Genomic DNA, 19745 nt, shown 5'->3' with positions numbered 1-19745 from the left:
CTTGCTTATGTTGGTCTTAGCGTGATGATAGCCTTCCTCGATAAATGGGCTATCTAACACCGAAAAAATTTTTCAAACCGGACCAGTAGTTCCCGAGATTAGCGCATTCAAACAAACAAACTCTTCAGCTTTATAGTATTAACTATAGACATAATATAGATTTTTTTATAGATCTAGTATAGATTTTTTACTGGGATTTAGAGGATGTGGCAGTAAATAAACAGTAAACTTGAAAAGGTCATGAATATTGCATTATTTTTATTATAATAGGGAAGTTTCATAGGTACCTATAGTTACTCGAAATATAGATTTTAGAGTAGGTACCTATAATATTATATTCGTTGTATATACATTTTATAATTAATAGACAGCACACGGTGTTCCGTAAATTAACCTTTGCACGTGGCCCCTGAAACGAAATAAAAATAATACTTAATTAAAATATTGAATTTACATAATAATATAATGAATCCAAACCTATAAACACAATGTGAAATGGGAAAATATTAACTTAAAAAATGCTTAAAAAGGTAAGTATCCCACTAAATGCGAAAGTTTGTGAGGATGGATGTGTATGTGTGTTTGTTACTCTTTCACGCAAATACTACTGAACCGATTAAAATGAAATTTAGCCCATATATAGAAGGTAACTTAGATTAACACATAGGTTTTATCCCGGAAATTCCACGGGAACGGAAACTATGCGGGTTTTGTATTTGAAAATGCAGGCGAAGCTGCGGGTGGAAAGCTATACTATATAATTTTTTTAAAGAAAATATCTAGGACGATGATAAAAATAAATTTAAGTTTTAAAAGATTATTAAAAATTCTTATGTCTGAATTCTGATGACAAAAATAATTATTGGTATTATACCTAACTGTGAACTGTCAACTACAAAAAAGCGGGAAAATACAAATTATTTTTTTTGTCACATCTTGACTCTTGTCAATTCAGTAATTCTTGCCATGAGAAAAAAAAACTATTTTTTTAAAGAAAAGATTCAGAATAAAATATGAGAAACGATAAAAAAAATGATAATTACTTATAAATAAAGAAGTTATATTCGTCTATGTTCAGCCTGGAATATCCGAAACGCGGTAGCCTGTTAGTTATCACCCACACTTCGTCGCCGGTTACGTGAAGGTCTGCAAAAAAATTATTTAAATATTTCATTTTAAAAGTTATTTCTTTATATCAGGTGGAATATACATAAATAATTGTCTGTAAAAATTATTTAAAATGAGAATAACTACAAATTAAGTCCTTATACCTAGTAATAAATCATTTTCATCAAATTGTAAAATATAAATAAAATTTATTTAACTAGCAAACTATATACAATGTGTAATTTTGAATGCATTTAAAATATTACAAGAAATGACATAAAATGGAGCGTGAGTGCCGAGCACACTTGTCAGAAGTGAAACTTTTTTGTCAAAATAAATAAATAAAAAAAATAATAAGATACCAAAATCGTCGCCTTACTCCATGACGTGTCGGTATTGCCATGATGCGACCTTGAAATTTTACTCTCAACGCGCCTAAATAATTTTTAATCCAAAAAAATTTAATACCCCTAAACTGCTCAACATTTTTTGATAAACTCACCAGCGGGATAGCTCAACAAATCGTCATGTTGAGCCAAAACACTGACAGTATTCTCTGAAAGCGGTTTCACAGTGTTCCAACAGGATATACCATTTCTGCCGATATCAGCGAAGAATATAACACCTGTTCTTTCATGATAGTCGTGCATTGTACATTGACTGTTTTGTCCACGGTCGCCGAGGAACTAAAAAAAATGATAATAAACAACAAAATTAAAAAAAAATACGTTCGTTATTAACTTAAAAAGCTGTTATCACTACATAGTTTAGAAAAAAGTCGCTTTCTCTGGCTTAAATCTTTAAAACTACGCAACGGATTTTGATGCTGTTTTTTTAATAGATAGAGTGATTCAAGAGGAAGGTTTTAGAATATACATATTTTATTAGGTTAGCGGGCCGTAAGCCAGTTAACAATAAAATTAATACAAAAATACGCTTTCGTTATTAAAAATAAACAATTCGATTGGCAAAAATGAAGAGAATTAATAAAAAAAAATAACACTTTATGTTACGATCGCATCAGTACAAAAATAAGACACTGTTTATAGGTACCTACGAAAAATGAAATAACATGCTTGTAATAATGATGAGAAGCAAAAAACAAACATAAATTAAAAAATAATCAGGCTGGTAATTATGAAAAAAGAGCGTGTGTGCCGAGCACACGTGTCAGAAGTGAAACTTCTTTGGCAAGATTCAAAAATACAAAAATCGTCGTTTACTCCATGACGTTACGGTATTACAGACGCGACCTTGAAAATTTACTAAAAAGTTTCACTTCCAAAAAATAATATTAATAATGATAACTCACCGAGAATTTATCAAAAAAGTATCTATCAGTACTTGCAGTTTTATTTTTCAAAACACAAGTAGATACAGCAAATTCTTCAGTACTAACAAGGGGGTGGAAATAGGCTTTCCTACAAGAATCAGGAGTGGGGGGAGATAGCGTTATACTGAATATACCGTCACTCCATTGAAAGTATTCACCTAAAAATATTTAAACGTATTTTAATAAATGAATGAATAGTTCCTATAAAATTGAAAAAAATAACGTTTTTTCGGATTTTTTAGATTTTTTGGATTGAAAAAATGTCACATTTTTTGCTTAATGTTTGACAAAATACCTTTAAATAAATTACTACACAGCATAAAACAATGCCGCTTTTCGTCATCTGTGTACAGACAATAAGATCTTTAAAATTACGCAACAGATTTTCTTTTTTTTTTTAATAGATAGATGGTATTTGGTATAAAGCTATAAGAAAGGGGTGAAATAGGCTTTACTACAAGAATCAGGAGTGGGGGGAGATAAAGTAATACTGAATATACCGTCACTCCATTGAAAGTATTCACCTAAAAATATTTAAACGTATTTTAATAAAATGAATGAAAATAGTTCCTTAGGTACATCGTATAAAAGTGTAAAAATCACGATTTTTTCGGATTTTCTAGATTTTTTTTAATTGAGGTGACATTTTTTGCTTAATGTTTGACAAAATCCCTTTAAATAAATCACTACATAGTATAAAATAAAGTCGCTTTCCAACAATTACAGTGTGTCTGTAAATTACGCAACAGATTTTGATGAGTTTTTTTTTCGATTAAGATTTAATTAAATCTGTCCGTTTAAAGTCAAAATCGAGTCTAATTCAATTACATACAAACATACAGGTGAAGCAAATTAAACCTTGTAGAAACAGTATATTATAATTAGTCTGTGGTACAAACATACCTGCGATTCTCAAATTCCCAGCCACAGGGTTATAGCTAAAATAATTATGCTGTAATCTCCAACTGTCGTTATCTTTCAAAGAATACACAACAATACCATATGTGGACAAATCCGGGATATACGCATATGCGTCATCGCAATTACCAGTTATATCTACTGTTATGGATGCTAGACCTGGAAAAAATACAGTGTAAAAATACAGTTTAGAGAACAAAAAATTATACAGGGCATCCCACTATTGATATACTACGCGCGAAGGGACTTGTAGTTTTGCATACACTTATCATGTAAAAAATACTCAAATAAGTAACTACGTCAAAAATTGTTTGCTAATTTTTTCCTGAAAATTCATGTTTTCTTCTCTAGCTTCGCGCAGCCAGCATATACCGCTTCTTTTATATGAGCATTTTGTCTGTGAAAACATAATCTTAAACGATAGCTCACGTGCTAGTGGCAAAGTTGGGCGGGTTGCTTGTTATGGGTGTACACATAGAGTTTTAAGAATTCATCTATTTGAAAAAAAATGCGTCTGGAATTTTATAAGTATTTTTTACGTACTCAGCGTATGCAAAACTATAACCTCCTTGGGGCTTAGTATACCAACAGTGGGACACTCTGTATATTATCTTTAAATAAAAACTAATAGACTACAGGCTCATGTTGAAAAAGTTATGGGTCATTTGAACCACCAGGTGACCTATCTATGTAGAACGATAGAGTATAAAATAATAAGATTCATCACTATGCCGTCACTTGTAAGCTGTTCAACTGAGTGCAGATGAAAATTCGAAAGTACAGGTAGAGATTTTTTCCCTTTGTCCCCATGATTTTTGTACGGCGTTGCAGAATAATGGATTAAAAGCAGTATTGAAATAGTATGACACAGACGCCGTACAAAAATGGTGGTCCATATAAAGTCGGAATTTATTTTTATTTTCCGACAATTGCCGGGGTAAATTTGGTCATTTCATTTTGTACGGCATCTGTAAACATCTTAAAAACAATAAGGAAGTACGAAAAAAATCCTAAAATAAATATAAATACAAATTACCTGCTGGCGTAGTAGCAGAAGGGACATCTGAATCTTTCAACGTGTATCTTAATATTTGTTGATTTGTATTTAAATCGAAGATAACTATACCCGGCGGTTGTAATTGACGACGATTGCTTATTACTGAAAAAATAATAAAAAAATGTGTGCGTGTACTAGTGTACACACGTAAGAAGCGAAACTTTTTTATGACCTAATTTTTCAAAAAATAATTTACTATATGCAACTTTACAGAAATACGTCGAATCACGTGTGGTAGGGATGAGAAAAAAAAAAGACGTGTGTCACTCGGGGACTGCCGCGGTCTTAGATCATTAAGTAATGTTAGTTACTTAATGATCTAAGGCCGCGGTAAAGCTATTGCATGCTATGCCTTCAAGCCACACCTCCGCGCCCGTCCCCGTGGGGAGCGTGAGGATTTTTCGTTACGGAATTTCTGGATTCTGTCCCCGCGCTCTAGGCCCGCGATAGAAGCTATGCAATAGCTTAAAAATGGCGCGTAACGGAAAAATGTCACGCGTAACGAAAAAATGTTACACTAAATTTTTTTTCAACCCCGATAAAGAAGTTTCACTTCAAAAATATAGTAAAAAAGAGCGTGAGCGTCGAGCACACGTGTCAGAAGTGAAACAAGTAGCAAGATTGAAAGATACCAAAATCGGCCTGACTCCATGACGTGACGGTATTGCCATGACGCGACCTTGAAATTTACTCGCAACGCGCCTAAAGACAAAAATAAATTAATTTTTCATACCTGGCAACTCCAAAAGCCCCGTATCTACCATCCACAGTCTATTACAAGTATCTGCTCTAGTCCTATACACGGATATAAGAGATCTAGAACTGAACACATCTGGATACGGCTTTAAAGATGGCGACCGTTCTGTCTGTGTGTTTAGATCTATGTAGTTTAGTGTTGCGGGGATACCTGTAAATATTTAAACATATGAAAAATATGAAAAAAAATGTATATAATTTATATGCTAGTGTTTGATTTTACGCGATTTTTATAATATTTAGAAATGAAATACCTTTTAAAAGATTTATGCATTATATTATTTAACCGCACTTTTAGAACAACGAGATCAAAAAGGTCTCACCTAAGGTCTAATGAATAAATCATGTTTAAAAACCGTTAAAAAGTCTTTAATTTCTAAATTAAAACTATTCATTATAAAAATAGTCATTGAGAACATTTGAATGGGAATTTGAAAAGCGCCCCTGCCGTGCGTAAAATGAACTAATTTTTTGTATGTAATATTTTTTTTTCAATATAAGTGTACTGTGTAGTAGCCTTAAGTATAGCTATAAAATATGGTCTTGGCGATATATGTACATAATATTATATTTAAGCCTGAATTATACTATAGTACTTAAAATATAAGTATGTATTCGTTTTTAATATGGAGTTTCTTGCTGGTTCTTCTCCATAATAGATACTGCTTTCCGAATCGGTGGTAAATGTTAAAATTGCTATGATGATTCAAGAGTGCTCCTAGAAGTCTATTAGAATAAATAAATGTTTGAGTTTGAGTTTGAGTACGTAATAAAAACTTACCATAATTTCGTCTAGGTAATGCAATAAACAGTCGATTGCCAACTTTTTCTGCCCCCATCGGTAAATTATTGTATTGTATGAAAAACCTTCCAGATTCATCTTCTGTAATAAAATTCATAAAATCTTATTAAAATATATTAAAACTAGAATTTTAAGATAAATAATATATCAAAATCAACGAAGCGATTCTTATAGATAAACTTAATTTTAAATTAAAAACGGTACACTTTTTAATACATTTATAGCACAAGATAAAGATATAGAGACACGATCAAATGTTTACAAATAAAGAGAGCGTGTGTGCCGAGCACACGTGTCAGAAGTGAAACTTCTTTGGCAAGATTCAAAGATATGAAAATACCAAATTACTTTACTTGTGCTATAAATGTATTAAAAAGTGTACCGTTTTTTATTTAATTAAAATTAAGTTTATCGTGACGGTATTGCCATGACGCGACCTTGTAATTTTACTCTCAACTTTTGCATTTGAAAATTTAAAATAAATTTTTACAATTGATTAAATATATTAATTTATTAGCTTTCCGCCCGCGGCTTCGCCCGCGTTTTCAAAGAAAAGTTCCCGTTACCGTGGGATTTCCGGGCTAAAACCTATCCTATGTGTTAATCCAAGTTGCCCTCTATATGTGTGCTATCATTGTAATCGGTTCTGTAGTATTTGCGTGAAAGAGTAACAAACACACACACACACACACATCCTCACAAACTTTCGCATTTATAATATTAGTAGGATAGGATAGGATAGGATATTAGTAGGAAGTAGGATTCTTTGTACTCTAAAATATGTTTTAAAATATATCAAAATATAATAATTGATTCTTACCATTTGGCCTTGAAGGTACAGGTCGTTTGATTTCTAAAAAGATAAATAAGTTTTTATTGAAGTTATTTTAAGGAAAATCTTAGTGCATTAGGTTTATTTTAGAATACTAGTTATTAAATGACCTCAGCGTGTCTAGATAATGTCTATTTATGATTAAACTAGGTTTCCGCCCGCGGCTTCGCCCGCGCAGTCAAAGAAAAACCCGCATAGTTCCCGTTCCCGTGGGATTTGCGGGATTGCGTCATTTTCCCGGGATGAAAAGTAGCCTATGTCCTTTCTCGGGTATCAAAATATCTATACCAAATTTCATGAAAATTGGTTCAGTAGTTTAGGCGTGATTGAGTAACAGACAGACAGACAGAGTTACTTTCGCATTTATAATATTAAAGTATGGATTGAATAACGATGTTGGATGATTTGTTTATCTGTTTATTTTTTAAATAGCTATGCCTTGTGGTTTTACCCGCAGTGCTCCGCTCCTGTTGGTCTGAGCGTGATGATATTTGGCCTATAGCCTTTCTCGATAAATGTGCTCCACTATCTAACACCACCGAAAGAATTTTTAAAATCGGATCCGTAGTTCCTGAGATTAGCAAAACAAATTCTTCAGCTTGATAATATTAGATTTGATTTGTTTATTTGTGTATCGCTAATCTCAGGAACTACTGGTCCGATACTATCCGTCCTGTGTTTTTTGCAAATTTAGTTCGAAAATGGATGAATACTAGGTATATAATTATGTAGACTAGAACTTTCTTACTGAATTACAAAATCTCTATTGCATAAAAGGTTGTCTGGCAGAAATCGCTCTAAAGCGATAAGACCGCTTGTTGAATATACTTTTAAGTCTTTTTTAATAATATGTTGTCTGTTTGTTTTTCTATTCAACATACATTTGAAATAATAAAATTACCTTCATCATCGTCATTTTGGAAGTAAACAGCATCTGTCTGTCTTTTCATGCGTTCAGTCTCATCAATACCAGCAAAGCGGTCGTGTAGTACTGAAACAAACAAATAAATTTTTTTACACAAAAACATATAATAGCTAATAGATCGATCGAATTTGTTACAGTTACATTTAAGTAGGTACTGGCAAATATTTTTTGTTAAAATATCTGTTGAGGGTAGTTTAAATAAACATTTTATGAATTATCATAGACTAGCGGTCCGCCCCGGCTTCGCCCGTGGTACATAGTTCGCAATAAAAGGTAGCGTATGTTCTTTCTCAGGGTCTTAAGATTATCTGTGCCAAATTTCATCAAAATCGGTCCAGTAGTTTATGTGTGAAAACCATATATATACATACATACATACAAACCTTTCCTCTTTATAATGTTAGTATAGATATAGTACATGTAACATTTCAGTCTACCCGTAATTTCCTATATAATTTAAATCATAATTTCGTTACAAGTCTGTAATCCATACTTAATATTATAAATGCGAAAGTAACTCTGTCTGTCTGTTACTCAGTCACGCCTTTACTACTGAACTAATTTGCATAAAATTTGGTATACGGAAATTTTGATACCCGAGAAAGGACATAGGATAGCCGATAGGTTTTATCCCGGAAATCCTACGGGAACGGGTTTTTCTTTGAAAACCTGTAAGCCGCGGGCGGAAAGCTAGTATACAATATTGAAAAATATAAGAACATTCCTCAGTATTATAATTTCATTATTAATAATATGTGAAAATATATAAAAGAAAGTCGTGGTCAAAGCTGATCGTCCCGGCTCTACCCAATTTGATAGTGTTATTGATAAGTTTCAACATATCTATAATAGGCATTCATGATTCAAGAAAAAAAGGTTGTTAAAATCCCTTCAGTCGTTATAGATTTGTTAACAACAGAACTTTTGACTGGGTGAACTGATTTTGATGATACTCTTTTAAAAGAAAGCTAGTGTTGAATTAGATCCGAAAATTTAAGGGTGGTTTAGTTTTTGTTATTAATAAAATTTTCTACCAAAATAATAATAATGGGAACCGATTGAAAAAGACGAAGGGCGTCAGGGATCCACTAACCTTGACCCTATCTAGAAAATATTATATATTGCAAGAAATAACACTACATCGTGAGATATACAATTCAGTTTGAACAACAAATAGGAAAATTTTAACCACCGTGTCCTACTTTGTAAATATAATTTTTATCTATCGTGTCCTAATTTGTAAATATACGCGACTATAATCCATACTAATATTATAAATGCGAAAGTAACTCTGTCTGTCTGTCTGTTACTCAATCACGCCTAAACTATTGAACCAATTTGCATGAAAATTGTTATGGAGATATTTTGATACCCGAGAAAGGACATAGGCTATCTTTTATTGCGAAATAATATGTACCACGGGCGAAGCCGGGGCGGACCTCTAGTAATCAATATACGTATTATGTATTTAGCTGTTCCTACGTATCCCGATGGGCACGCGATTAAATCTCTTACCTTGTATACTTTAGAGGCTCTAATCGCGTACCGATATGAGTACCTACGGTAGCGAACAGCCGATACCGCCTGTAGTTTGAATAGGGCTTTAATCTATTCTATTCATTCTTCCATAATCAATATATTTACTTAGTTTAGAAATATATTATTTAATCAATTATTATGTCATTTATTTCGACTAGTTGGGATTTAAATATTTCCTACGATTTTAACACATTGTCAGTTACACGTACGGCTTGTGTACGGCTTGTACAAACATACAGTTTCACGTGTATGTTTGTACAAGCCGTACTTAACTTGAGACCTGCCCCCCTAGTCAAGTGGCTTTCTGTTAGCGTAGCGTTCAATAGAATAGACTACGAATGTATGAGATTGACGTAACCTGTAGATACGTTTATCTGCAGCCTACGTCAATATCATACATTCGTAGTCTATTCTATTGAACGCTACGCTAATAGAAAGCCACTTGACTAGGGGGGCTGAGCCGATGACGTTATTTTCAATGTAATATTATAGGTGCCTTTTTAAAATAAATAAAATGTAATTCAAACTAAGTAAGTCCAGTTTTACTTACTTTGGGTAGTAATATGTTTAAGGAAAAACTAATATATCGCATATATCGCACTCCAGCCGAGTCTCAAGTTAACTCGTACGGGTTATATGTAAACGACTCCTTTGAACACTTATCAAGGATTGGTGATCGGTTTAGAAACTTTAGGTATTTATTGCACGCCTCATAAGCGAAGCGTTGAGGTGGGTACTACTGTCACTTCGCGCAAAACATCTGATTTTTCAAACTTAAAATGTCTTTATGTATCATACATTGCACTTGTAAGATAATACATACACACACATATTAAGAAAAAACACTATTTTTAACGTTCATGATATTTTTGATGTCATTTTTGTTATTTAAACTAGTTAAAAAACAGTTTAAAAAAGTTCTGTCTTGGACGTCCGTGTGTCTGTATGTGCGGATCCTTTTTCTTGTTAACACGATAGCGACCGAAATACTTTACTAATCGAGTCTTTTTTTTTCTCTTACGCTTGAGTATGCTCAGGAATAGAACCCTTTCATTTTTCAGGGTCTGATTCGATGTGGTTTAATTGTTATTAAATAAACAAAAATAATAATTAATAAATATTTATTAAAAAAAATTATGAGGCGTGCACTTTTGGATTTTCCAAATTATTTTTTAATGCAAATAATACTTATCTTGTTTGCAACATCCACTAGATAATATTTTCCATATAAGGAGAAAACAGGAAACTAGCCTAGTTTATACAACTTTTTGCATCTTTTTCAACAATAAATGTCAAATAACTGAATAGCTAGTTCTAAAATGTTAAATGGCAGACATGTACTGACCTTATAAATAAATGAGGTAATATTTTCTTAATGCGGAAGAATCTATAACTTTGCATCGTGATGTGAGATTCACCGCGTCTTTATGTTTAAGGAAGAATTAATCAATACTAATATTATAAAATAATTTAATTGTTTGTTTACTTAAATGCGCTTATCTAAGGAATCACATTTCACTGTTAAATAGGCCACTTATCGAGGAAAGCTATAGGCTATATATCATTACGTTAAGACCAGTAGGACCGTGCGGGTAAAACCGTGAGACACAGCTAGTTAAAAAATAAAGATATTATAAATAGATATGTACAACAATAGTTTTGTATATTAAACATGTTATAAATATGAAAAGTCTGCCTGTTCACTTTCACGGCTAAACCGATTAAGAATTATAAACATAGGCTTTTCTAAGGCAACCTTTAGTGAGTAAAAGGTAAAATAGGAGATATTATAAGCTATCATGCATATTTCTCGGTAAAGATGATTTTGCAAATCAATTTTACAATTTTAAAAATTTGTTCAGTATTTTTTTTATTAGAATCGCAAAAAACAAACTAAATACATATCTTATTATAATATTGTTGAGAAAATTACATATAATATTAGACTAAGATATCACTACATAATATAAAGTCGCTTTTTCTGTCCCTATGTCCCTTTGTATGCTTAAATCTTTAAAACTACACAACGGATTTTGATGCGGTTTTTTTTAATAGATAGAGTGGTTCTTGAGGAAGGTTTTAGTAATATAATTTATTAAGTTTTGTACGAAGCGGGCGAAGCCGCGCGCGGAAAGCTAGTTAGAATATAAACTAAGACCTATCCGCACGAATTTTTACAAACATGGACAGATATTTTTATGGTCATTTTAAACGATGATGACATAACTTTAACCACAGTAAGCGCAAATAAATATGTACTTATGTGTTAAATGGCGATTCCGCAAATTTGGTTTTACGTAATCTTGTATTTAAATGTTGTCTAAATATAACTTAGAATATTATGCGCGGCGGTTTCACTCGCTGTAGAGCAAGTATAGAGTTTCTTTGTTCTTGCCGCTTCTTCTCCGTAGATACTGCTTTCCGAATCGGTGGTAAATGTTAAAAATATGTAATGACGATTCAAAAGTGCTTCTAGAAGAAGTCTAATTGAATAAATAAATGTTTGAGTTTTGAGTTTGAGTTTGTTAAAACGACATGCAAAAACTTTTAAATATAACTCTATTTGACAAAAGGTCGTCTGTGTTGGACCCAAGGTCTTATATTATCAATTTTAATTTCATCCTATTTGGTGCAGCAGTTTAGTAGTTAGCAAGAATAGCGCTTATACAATCTTTATTTTTTCGTTTACATTTACGATTTTATTTAGAACTAGCGGTCCGCCCCGGCTTCGCCCGTGGTATACGCAATAAAAGGTGTTCTTTCTCAGGGTCTAAAGATTGTCTGTGCCAAATTTCATCAAAATTGATTGAGAGGTTTAAACCAGAGATGTAAGTTGTAACGGAGCTTCGATTCCGGTTCCGTTAAGTCGGAACTTCCGATTATTATTACACTTTCGGTTCCGACTTCGGTTCCGATACTTTTGTATCGGATGTTAATCGGAGGTCGAACGAAACAAAGCGGGCGGCGCGCGACGGCCTGTGCCGAACAGGTTCATACATGTCGCGCGGGGAATCCCCCGATCCCCACTACGTGCACTCTATCATCAATTATTTTTTCACTTGTTAGTTGTTACAAAGCATCAAAGCTTTTGTTCATAAAGTACAATACATTACTTTTGGAGTCCATTTTGATTTAATTTGCTTTAGCTATTGTTCATTTATTGTAATGTCACCAAATGTAACACGCTACTTTGGGTTTTAATTTTAATTAAACTTTAAATTCATTAATTTTATCTTTTGTTCATTTGGAATTATGCCAATTTTTTTTCACAGTTGTTTTTTATTTTATAATAAAAAATAAAAATGAATAGAATTGACTATAAATCATGTTTTATTTGTCCTTAAACAAACTGACCCTGCCTCCGATTTCGATTCCGATTTCGATTCCGATTCCGATAAACCAAATTTGAAAACTCCGATTCCGATTTCGGTTCCGATAAAACTACCTCCGTTACATCCCTGGTTTAAACGTGGAAAGCGTAACAGACAGACAGACAGACAGATTAACTTTCGCATTTATAATATTAGTAGGGATTCTCTTTTCCAACAATATCAATTTAAAATAATATTTATACATAATTATTATAGGTAGGTACGGTCTAAGTTTAGACTAACGGTGTATTAATTTCATAATTTCATCCCAATTTTTTCCGCCATTTAGACGGGACACGCACTTCACACGTAGACATGCTATACTAGACTTAATCCGGTATTTTTTATTTAAATATATTATGGTCCCATACTAATCCAGGTCATAATAAATTATTATCGCCAGTTAATAATAAAATCCTGTTAAATTAATGTAAGATAAATCAACATAAATATTAGGTTAAGAGAAACTTTATTCAAATAATTTTATAAAAGAATACCTAATAATTATTATAGATACCTACTTATATAATATATATGTGTATCATCTAATATCTGAATATTGCGGTCGATATTTACCGCGAATCAGAAAGGTTATATTTATATTAATACTAGCGGTCCGCCCCGGCTTCGCCCGTGGTACATATGAAAAATAGATGTTGGCCGATTCTCAGACTTACCCGATATGCACAGAAAATTTCATGAGAATCGGTCCACCCGTTTCGGAGGAGTATGCAGACTAACATTGTGACACGAGAATTTTATATATAAGAGAAATAAATCAATAGTAATATTCTGTTTATTTAAGATAGGTATTTAAACCATTGACACAAATATTCTAAATACGTAGTTAAATACAACATGATCCTATTTTTTTATAATTTCGAAAAATTAAAGTTTATATTTTTGGTAAAATACATTGAGAAGAAAACTAACGTAATATTATTTATTACTAGAGGTCCGCCCCGGCTTCGCCCGTGGTACATATTTCGCAATAAAAGGTAGCCTATGTCCTTTCTCGGGTATCAAAATGTCTCCATACCAAATTTCATGCAAATTGGTTCAGTAGTTTAGGCGTGATTGAGTAACAGACAGACAGACAGAGTTATTTTCGCATTTATAATATTATACGTAGAAATACGTAGTTAAATACAACATGATCCTATTTTTTTATAATTTCGAAAAATTAAAGTTTAAGTATATTTTTGGTAAAATACATTGAGAAGAAAACTAGCGTAATATTATTTATTATTTAAACGTCAGATATTTTTTAACCGACTAGGTATCACAAAAAAAGACGGAACGTTCTCAAATATTCGAAGATTATAAGAAGTTAGGTCGGGACTTTGTTTTAAATTTTATTAGCTCATATTCATTATTTTACATACGAATCAAATGCATTAAATCTAATAAATGAAATTCGCATATTATGTTTGTACTACAATCGAAACGGCTTGACCGATTTGCATGAAATATTGTGTGCAAATCAGGTAGGTTTAGGAATCAGACAATATCTATTTTTTATACTTACAGCTAACTTCGTATATTTATAATAATTAAAAATGAATACATACCTTCAATTCCATTAATATCATAGGTCATTTGTTTCCAAGCATAAACCTCTTTAAATCCTCCCAAACCACGATCTAATGCCACAGCCGTATTTAAAAAATACAATAAAAAAAACACAACAATTCCATTTACCGCCATATTTGAGTTCATTTTCAAATAAAAAAAAAATTCGAACACAGAACGCGCGCTATTTGCTTTTTTTTTAAATTTTTTTTTGTTTATGGTCAATGCACACGTCCGTCAAACCGTGTGTCGTAATGACAACTTAATGTGTGTGGAATGGCTTTATCTTTATGTACTAGGTTAAGGCCTGGATCAGATATAGATATTAGACGTTGTTTATAATTAGTGTTTAACTTATGACCGTGACTTGTTGTTAATAAATTAGCTACAATAGTATGATAATTATCTAGACTTTAAGATATATAACCTAAAATCTATCACAATGTGAATGTATTTTTAATATGATTAGTATTCTTTCGGCCGATATGTTATATGTGTAGGTATATATGTTTACTGTAGGTATTAATTTCTACTGTAATAATGTTTTGTAAATTGGAAATTGAGGAACAACTGCTTTGAGCTTTCGGAACAAGTAGTAAGTAGGTACATATATTTATTGTAAAAAAATATAGTATATACATCTTACCTATGTAATGTTAAGAAATGAAAATTAGTTAAAACTCGAAATATTTTTAAAGTTCCCTCACCATCAGGCAGTCTACATTTTTTTCATAACGGTACCTACGCACTATATTTAGAATGAGTAAAAAGTAAAAACTTCAAACAGATATCTAGATATTAATATTGTAAAGCCGAAACGTTTGTACCTACGTTTGTTTGAACGCGACAATCTCCGAAATCACATCCCGTTTGAAAAATTATTTCCCTGTTAGATATTCCATTTATAGAGGAAGGCTATAGGGTATAATATATCATCACGGTAAAACCAATTGGAGCGGAGCATGCGGGTAAAACCGCGGGGCACAGCTAGTTATAACCAGACTAACCAGCTCTTAAAACCTGCAGCTTGGCAGGAACAACGACTTGTTATCCTGTGGTTATATTTCTAGTGATAGTCAGATTAATCGAATGAAGAGGTAGACAACCTGAATTATACATTTACAGCCGTACAAATAAACGAGTTATAACATTTTATGCAAAGAATAAACTAAGAATAAGGAAAAATCATACAAATAAACACGAAATAAATGTAACCTAGTATAACTTCGTAATAAGTACTCATACTAATGCTATTCCGTCCTTATTACGGCTACCGCCCTAGTATAAGTCTGACATAACCGAGTTATAACATATCTTTTAGTACATTTTTACAAGTATTAGAAGCAATTTTCAATCTAAATTTGAGATAATAGCAATGAGAGTAATACGAGAAGTAGAAAAAGTTGAGCAAATTAATAATTTCATTACGTACCTATTGAAATGGAAAATTTTGTATGAAATGTCAAAATATACGAAATTATGAAAAACCCTTTTGATATTTATAATGATTTATTTATTTACAACATGCGCCAAACCATACATACATAAAACTTATTTCTAAACTTATCACAATAATATACACTTTCGTTGAAAATATAAATCTTCTAAGCCTGGAGTTGTATGTTTTGAGTACCAGTTATTTGGCAACTCTCTATCTCAAGGTGGGTTTATCTTCTGTTCTCCAGATATTGGATAGCGTTATCTATCATTTGCTTGCATATTTAATGATATATTTAAATTATTTCCAATAAATATTTAAAAAATAAATAAACAGAACATCGTATGATGAAATTTCACAACAAATTCGACGAAGTCAAACGAGCGTCAGCAAAATGACAGCACCAAGGCTTAACCGTAGACAATTTCAATGTTTTTCATAATTTTGTGAATGAATTGCGACGTTGCCGCTTTGCGCCTATTGCATAGCGTGAGCATAGTTACATCGACGTTATTCCAAATTTATTTGTAAGAAATTATGACATCCTTATTCTTTATTTATTCTTATCATATCTATGCATTGCATAAGGTTTGAATAAGCAAGTTTTTATTTGTACGGCTGTATGGGCCGATTTTTCAATGCTTGGATAAAACTTATCCGTCCAATAAAGTATTACACGATAATATTAAAATGTCACGTAAACTGTCAAATACGGGCAATTAGAATACATTTTTAAAATGGTCGTTTTATACATTAAACGACGAATAAGTTTTATCCAAGCATTGAAAAATCGGCCCCTATGCATTGAGATAATAAACTTACATATTATTATCTCAATGCGCCTATGCGCTTTTTTCATTAAACTTTCTTTTCGGCCGCAGCCTCGAGTTGTCAAAACCTAAACAAATTATCTTCCCCATGAACCAATGTATCTTTATTCCAAATATACATAAGGACAAACAAAAAGGGAGAAGGCAGAAGCAATTTTGTTCATTCAATAATCAGTTTAGTTGAGTTGAAAAAATATTTTTCTGTTGGAGCTTAAAAAACATATTCAAATATTAGTGTTAGATAGTTCATTAAATATTATTGAAGTGAAACTTCCTTATCGGGATTGGAAAAAAATTTTAGTGTAACATTTTTTCGTTACGCGCCATCTTTTTCTTATCCCTACCACGCGTGATTCGACGTATTTCTGTAACGTTGCATTGTTGCATGTTTTCAAAAAAATATTTACTAAAAATTATTTCACTTTTAGATACCTAGCTCATTTATCGAGGAAGACTAAAGGCTATATAATCTAATACATATTATAAAGGCGAAAGTTTGTAAGGATGTATGGATGTATGGATGTTTGTTACTCTTTCACGTAAAAACTACTGAACCGATTACAATGAAATTTAGCACACATATAGAGGGTAACTTGGATTAACACAAAGGATAGTTTTTATCCCGGAAATCCCACGGGAACGGGAACTATGCGGGTTTTCCTTTGCAAACGCGGGCGAAGCCGCGGGCGGAAATCTAGTATATTATAATATCATAACGCTAAGTCTAAACCAAAAGAAGCGAAGCAACGCGGGTAAAAAAGGGATAAAACCACGGCACAGCGAGTTAAAAATAAACTAAGGAAAAGGATTGACGACGGGAATTCATGGATTGCGAATAGTGAGGAACGAGATACGGAATACGGATATACAGCTCTATCGACAAAAAGGTCCTCAACTGCAGTTATTATTGTTCAATTGGGGAATCCCGAACACCAATTTTAATATTGGATGATAAAAAGGTTATTCAAACATAGCTTGAACTTTGGCCTCTTTGTGTTTGGTATTTTTTGTTGATTTTGTTTTCCCGTTATTGCAGTTTATTTTTGTTATGTGGTTATTTTAGTGAGAATTAAATTTAATTACATCGTATTTCGTTTGCGGTTTGTCTAAACGCCTCTCCCGCGCTCCACTGCACGTGCCATCGCGATGGAACACACTCGTCAAACCCGCATATTTATGTTTTGATTACATAATTAAATATTACATTCTTGCAACACTGTACTTTTTTGATGATGGTAAATAACACAAATAGGTTTAGTGGTTTTTATTGTTATACATATTTATTAGTCCATGGTTATACTAGCGTTCCGCCCCGCTTCACCCGTGGTAGGTACATGTTTACGTTTTTTCTCCATATGAACCATCCTCGTACTTCAAGGAATATTATAAAAAATAAGAATAAACGAAATCGGCGCAGCCGTTCACGCGTAATGCCGTGGCCCGTGACCAAGGGAATTAATAGGCATATACAGGTAATATCGTATATTATTATTAGTCTGTGGTAATATTATGTATACAGTTAAAGGAAGCATTAAGCAATAAATAAAATTGAAATAACTGTTTATAATAATATTTAAACTACATTGTATGGATGAATTCCTGGATTGCCTGAATATAGGCAGCTAATTGAACGGCGCTGTTAAATAAATAAAATGTAACATGATACATTTAAAAGACAAAATGTTAGATAATAAATTCTTCACAAATATATTATTTTTACTACATATTGGTGTACCTTTTAATTGGCGTAGCTTAGTATTTATTCATCCCAAAAATTGTATCACTAGCTGTAAGGTACCTTATTATAATAATTATAAATAAATAAATAAATAAATCGCAGACCGTTTGATGTAAACATAGGCGCCTGTTGCTATAATAAATTTAAATTTGTATCATGCCAATTTAACATTTCTTTCCACAAGGCGTTAGTGTTATACTACATGATCTATACTAATATTATAAAGCTGAAGAGTTTGTTTGTTTGAACGCTCTAATCTCAGGAACTACTGGTCCGATTTGAAAAATTATTTCGGTGTTAGATAGACCATTTATCGAGGAAGGCTACCTATAATATCATATCGTTAAGCCCAACAGGAGCGGAGCACTGCCGCGGGTAAAACCGCGGAGCACAGGTAGTTCTGTTATAATTTCAAATCGAATCAAAAACACTAAAATTTTACGTTATGTAGGTACACATTTCACCGATCATTACAGTAAAAATAAATTTAAGTGCTTGAAAACAAGACATAGAAATAGATGTGACTAACCTTTTGTTTTGATTCTAGTTTCTTTTAACACTGAAAGTCATCTCTGACATTACATTGTATTAAAGTGCTTGAGTACAAAATAATTTACATTTAATTAATTTAGGTACATATTTTAGTTAATTAATTTGTCTATCCAACGCGACTCGCGACCGCGACGGTTAATTTTTTTTTTTGAAATATTGAATTTTTTATATCAAGTAAAACTGTAAAGAATTGGTAGGTGTTTTTTTTTAGAAATAGACGGCGCGGCGGAAAAGAAAAAAAAACAAATGAAAAATGTCTTATAATAATCTATTTGTTACCTACATGAAATATATTATATTCTCAAATGATTAATAATTATTCAGTAGTTTAAAAACAAGATCACAAAAATTTATACAAATAAAAAAAACAAAACAAAAGTCTTGGCAGAAGTTGGCTACGCATGCAAAATGTGTTGCGGTAAAACACGGATATCGTAAATGTTTAATTTGACTATACTATAATTAATAATTATTAAATATAATAAGAATTTCTCATTCAAAAACATTGCTAACTTGGTAGTTAGTAATGAATTTCGATTAAGTAAGTAGATAATAATAATACTCTATAATATACGCTGGTGTTGGTAATCTTAATTTGAATGCCATAAAATCAAAATATCAAATTCAAATAGGTATTTTAATTTAATTCTCACTTTTATGTAATTTTGATCGAATTTATTTAGATTTCTTGTAACGATAAGAATTCCAAATGATTTTTATTAAATTACGATCGCGATAAATCTATACTAATATTATAAAGAGGAAAGGTTTGTATGTATGTATGTATGTATGTATGGCTTTCACGCATAAACTACTGGACCGATTTTGATGAAATTTGGCACAGATAATCTTTAGACCCTAAGAAAGATCATAGGCTACTTTTTATTGCGAAATATGTACCATGGGCGAAGCCGGGGCGGACCGCTAGTATAAAATAAAATGAATATCCTCTCATACTTTTAAACATCTATCATC

At 32.1% G+C, this 19745-nt stretch overlaps 1 protein-coding gene across 1 annotated transcript; it reads right to left on the bottom strand.

The window, feature by feature from the left end:
- Positions 1-243: 243 nt before the first annotated feature.
- On the bottom strand, positions 244-14485 carry LOC149475128 (L-dopachrome tautomerase yellow-f2-like). The gene is made up of 11 exons (XM_089713796.1): positions 14212-14485; positions 7707-7796; positions 6794-6826; positions 5953-6054; positions 5149-5322; positions 4395-4517; positions 3344-3517; positions 2420-2598; positions 1610-1793; positions 1044-1146; positions 244-409 (listed from the first exon to the last, which is right to left on the bottom strand). Exons 1-11 carry the CDS (start codon positions 14357-14359, stop codon positions 361-363), a joined length of 1359 nt encoding a protein of 452 aa, XP_089569922.1. The 5' UTR covers positions 14360-14485; the 3' UTR covers positions 244-360.
- Between the last annotated feature and the right edge of the window lie 5260 nt (positions 14486-19745).

Source organism: Colias philodice, chromosome 31 (assembly GCF_061535455.1).
Source record: "Colias philodice isolate Cphi_HAF_F1 chromosome 31, ilColPhil1 Martin Lab GWU primary, whole genome shotgun sequence".
Lineage (NCBI taxonomy): Eukaryota > Metazoa > Arthropoda > Insecta > Lepidoptera > Pieridae > Colias > Colias philodice.
Note: the sequence above shows the minus strand (reverse complement) of the source record. Positions and strands in the feature narration are given on the sequence as shown.